Source organism: Melospiza melodia, chromosome 16, assembly GCF_035770615.1.
Source record: "Melospiza melodia melodia isolate bMelMel2 chromosome 16, bMelMel2.pri, whole genome shotgun sequence".
NCBI classification, from domain to species: Eukaryota; Metazoa; Chordata; class Aves; order Passeriformes; family Passerellidae; genus Melospiza; species Melospiza melodia.
This window is the reverse complement of record NC_086209.1, coordinates 1952652-1957035: the sequence shown is the minus strand read 5'-3', so window position 1 is coordinate 1957035 and position 4384 is coordinate 1952652. Positions and strand designations below refer to the sequence as shown.

The window sequence follows — 4384 nt, the reverse complement described above, 5'->3', positions numbered from 1 at the left end:
GCCCCGTTTCCTTCCAGGTTCTGCCTCAGGGGCTCCCCTGGGAGGGGAGGGCAGGAGTGGGGGCTGTAGGCTGCGAGATGGAGGTGCTGCAATTTGGGAGCACCGGAGAGGACACCCGGGGTGAAGGGATTCACAGAGGGGTTGAGCCAGATGGCTCCGAGGTTGCTGAGCACCAAACACAGCCAGGAGGGGCAGGGATCCCTCTGGCTCTGGTGGTGGCTCCCCCATAACCAGTGCAGTCACTGGGCACAGCCATGGAAGGGGATAATGGGATCTTGCTCCAAACAGGGTCCTCTGAAATCCCAGTGAAACTGCACCGGGCTTTACACTGACCCTGCTCCCGTGGCAGTGGGGCTGGGGGATCTCCCCTCACCAACCACTTCCCATGCAGAATCATGGAATCATTCAGGCTGGAAGAGCCCTCTGAGCTCATTGAGTCCAGCCATTCCCCCTGGCCTGCCAACACCCTAACCCATGCCCCTAAAAGCCAAGGGCAGTTCCAGAGGGTCTGAACCCAACCTAAGCCCCAGGAACCTGTGACCCCAGTCTGGTGAGTCCCCACACTCTGGTGCTGTGTCACCCTGAGCCCCTGGCCTCACCCTCTGCCTGGTGGTGACATCTGGCAGCTCAAAGACAAAGGACAAGAAGCGTTCCCAGATGTTTCCTGCAGCTGTGCCAGGCCCCAGTTTGTCTCCAGTGTCTGGCTTGGCTCCACCTGGATGAGTGTCCACACCTGGGAGGACCCCAGAGGGGGCTGGAGGAAGGATCACACACACGGTCCCATCCTCGGTGCACACGAGGTTTGTGTGTTGGAGCTTGGCGTCTCGGTGACATCAGCCCTCAGCGATGTCACCCTGCTGGTCCCCACACCCGGCCCAGCCAGGGGCTCTGAGCCTCGGGTGCCACCAGATGCAGACCAGAGTCCGAGGCTCTTGCAGGGAGGAGGATTTATTGCTTCTGTACTTCTGCCACCTGCAGGACAGAGGAGAACCTGGGCCATCCCTCTCAGCCCTCAGCTCCCTGGACCATTTTCCATTTCCCTGCACTGCTGGGTGCTCCTATCTTCCATATTCTCTGGTTTCCCGTGCCAATTCCCAGCCCTGAGAGCATGGCTTGGAAGGAAGGGGGCACAAGCCCACCCTCGTGTTTCATCCAGCGCCTGGACCACCTTGTGCTGACTGTGAAGAGCATCGAGGACACTGTGGCCTTTTATTCCAAAGTCCTGGGCATGGAGGTGGTGACTTTCAAGGTAACCCTGACCTGAGTTAGCAGGACCCCACCAGGCCCCCAGGGTGAAATGGGTGCTGAGGGTGTAGGGGTACGTGATATATATTGTATAATTGGTTTTATCAACTGGTGGGATGTCAATGGGGCCAAGTACGAAAAGTCACACTCGATAATGTTAACAAAATTACAAATACAAAAATTAGAATTATTTCTACTAGACAAAATAACATCATTGCTATCAATTTTTACAGCAGCACAGGCAGTTGTCAGGCACACACCCCCTTTTCCAGTATATACGAGCACAGTTTTCTGGTCAGTGACTGGATGAACTTCGCAGTGGCAAATACTCTGTTCAGTGTCTAGACACACATCTTGGGCATTAATTGTATTGCTTTCACAAAGGGTGCAATGGTGGGAGGCCTGGTGGGGTCCTGCTAACTCAGGTCAGGGTTTCACAATGGATGCTGAAGGAATCCAGCCCAGGAGGTCTCCCTGACTCTGCCTTTTCCTCTGGGAGCAGGGCAATCGCAAAGCTTTGCGCTTTGGCCAGCAGAAGTTCAACCTGCACCAGGCTGGGCAGGAGTTTGAGCCCAAGGCTCGGCGTCCCGTGCCCGGCTCTGCGGATTTCTGCCTGATCACAGCAGAGCCCCTGGAGCGGCTGCTGGACCATCTGCAGGTGAGGCAGGCCCAGAGTGTCCCCAGGGCAGTGTCACCCAGGAGACACAAATCCAGGGCCTCTAAGTGACCCTTTTCTGGGAATGTTGGGGGTTGACTCATCCAACAGTTCATGTTGTCAAGGCTGGGGGAGGAGGGCACAGTGATGATGTGACCATCAAACCCCTGCTCTCCTGCATCCTCCAGGCCTGTGGGGTGGCCATTGAAGAAGGTCCCGTGGCCAGAACTGGTGCTGTGGGTCCAATAACCTCCATCTACTTCCGAGACCCCGACGAGAACCTGGTTGAGGTTTCCAGGTACTGCACGGATGTGGCTGCAGGCACTGAGGGGCAGCCCTGACCACGGCCCATGCTCTGCCTGGGTCCCAGCAGCGTTTGCCTGGCCCAGTTAAAAGTCCAAGCTTTAATTGTGTAAACCTGGGACAACCCTCAAATCGTAGGCACAAAGTAGGGCTGCAAGGATGTTGGGAGATTTCCCAAGGCAGCCTGCTCTGCTCTGCTCTGCCCTGCTCTGGGTGTGAATCCTGCTTTTACACATCTCCATCATGGAGATTTCATGGCCTTCTGGGAAGATCTGTCCTGCTGCTGCTGCACTGCAATTGCTGGGACATCTTCCCTAATTCCTGCTTTCCCTTTTGCTACACTGCCCACCTGTCACTCCTGTCCTCTCCAGAGTCACTTTTCCACAGTTGGAAATTTCTGTCTCCCTTCCTCTCATCCTCCTGCTTCTTGTCTCATGCTGCCTGGTGCTGGTGGCTCTCCCACCATGCCAGAGGTTTAAATCCAGCTGTGGCTGTCCAAACACATTCCTCTCCTGGGGTTTGGGAATTTGGCCTTGGTGTGACACTCAAACACTCCTGAAACTGAAGATCCAAGTTTCATCCTCAGTTCTGTATCAATAATTGTGGGGTTTCTGTCACTCAGAAATGGAAAAAGCAGGGATGAGGAGCCTACATGAAGGGCAAAGTGTCAGAAGTCCAGGAGTTCACCTGGATTTATGCAGAGATTGAGGATGGTCTGACGCAGAGGAGTCTGACTCTGATGGCTCCTAGTTACTGGTGGGACTGTCCTGAGTTTTCTTCTTCCTTTAGTTATTTAAAAAGCCATTTCAAAGTTATCTAAAAAGTATAAAACAATGAAGGACCTGGGGATTCTCAAGCAGAGCAGTTCCGAGGCTGGCCACACTGAGGTAGCATCGATATCCTCACGGGAACAACGCTGGAAAGGAGCGAGGACTCTTCTGACCTCTACAGTGCAAATCCTCTATAAAATTGAAACAATCTCTGAATCGTACTCATTTTTCCTTTGCTGGAATTTCGTGGGAAATCCAAAATTCTTCATGGAGCGAAAAAGGGCAAGGTGACAAAATATTCAGTGCTTTGGATGATCGGCAGGGATGAGCTGGTTTCCATTGGGTCCTTTGTGGGAAGTAAAGACAGGAATGCCATGAGAGAAAGCCACGGGCATCTCCTCGGATGGAGATCTGGGAAGGGATCCCAGGGAAGGATCCCAGGGAAGGATTCCCGGGAGCGGAGGCCCCCGGCGCCCGCGGAGCATCCGGCGGTGCTCTCCAGGGTGCTGATGTGCCCCGGCCTGTCCGGGTACGGAGGGACCCCTCGGGGCGTCCTGCCCACGGGAAAGGGTCAGAGCCCACGGGAGAGGGTCGGTACCCATGGGACAGGATTGATTCCCACGGAAAAAGGTCAATCCCTACAGGAGAGGTCAAAGCCCATGGGAGAGGGTTAATCTCCGCAGGACAGGGTCAAAGCCATGGGAAGGGGTTAATCCCCATGGAACAGGGTTGGTTCCCGCAGGAGAGGGTGGAAGGCCATGGGAGAGGATGAAAGCCCATGGGAGGGGATCCAAGCTCATGGGAGGGGGTCAAAGCCCATGGGAGCGAGTCAAAGCCCATGGGAGAGGGTCAAAGACCATGGAAGAGGGTCAAAACCTATTGGAGGGAGTCAAAGCCTATTGGAGGGAGTCAAAGCCCATGGGAGAGAGTCAAAGCCCATGGGATGAATCAAAACCCATGGGAGACGGTCAAAGCCCATGGGAGAGAATTTTGTTCCCCCCACTAGAGCCCATCTTGGTTCTGTCCCACACATCAATCCCTTTAAGGCCTGGAGGACCTGCCTGGTTTCGGGGCTTTCCCGTTCACCGCAGGGTGAAACATGGAATGACACTTTTGGGCATCTCACACCTGACCCAAACCATGGGAAACTCAAAACTTGTAATGGAAATTTATCAAGTATTTGGAACGTGCTGCTGATGGAGGAACTTCTCTTGGAGTGATGGTGTTGGAGCACCAGAGGCTTTGCTGGCTGATGGTTGTGGTTATCTCTGGGAGAAAGAACCTGTGGGGCTCAAGGTTTTTCCCTGGAGGAATCACTGGCCACAGGCCAGCATTGCAGTTGTCCCTGTCCCAACCTCTGCTGGGCTCTCCATCTATTGGAAAAGCCTCTGTATTGTGAGTCTTCCAAATA

At 54.4% G+C, this 4384-nt stretch overlaps 1 protein-coding gene across 1 annotated transcript; it reads left to right on the top strand.

Moving 5' to 3' along the window:
- The first annotated feature begins 1021 nt into the window (after positions 1-1021).
- Positions 1022-3184, top strand: GLOD5 (glyoxalase domain containing 5). The gene is made up of 3 exons (XM_063170920.1): positions 1022-1249; positions 1748-1903; positions 2089-3184. Exons 1-3 carry the CDS (start codon positions 1109-1111, stop codon positions 2239-2241), a joined length of 450 nt encoding a protein of 149 aa, XP_063026990.1. The 5' UTR covers positions 1022-1108; the 3' UTR covers positions 2242-3184.
- The last annotated feature ends 1200 nt before the right edge of the window (positions 3185-4384 follow it).

Bases quoted from the DNA above. Each gene is read 5' to 3' on its own strand.
- GLOD5 (XM_063170920.1), top strand. From the start codon at position 1,109: ATGGCTTGGAAGGAAGGGGGCACAAGCCCACCCTCGTGTTTCATCCAG. The intron at 1,250-1,747 runs GTAACCCTGACC...CTCTGGGAGCAG, and splicing joins TGGAGGTGGTGACTTTCAAG to GGCAATCGCAAAGCTTTGCG. The intron at 1,904-2,088 runs GTGAGGCAGGCC...TGCATCCTCCAG, and splicing joins GGCTGCTGGACCATCTGCAG to GCCTGTGGGGTGGCCATTGA.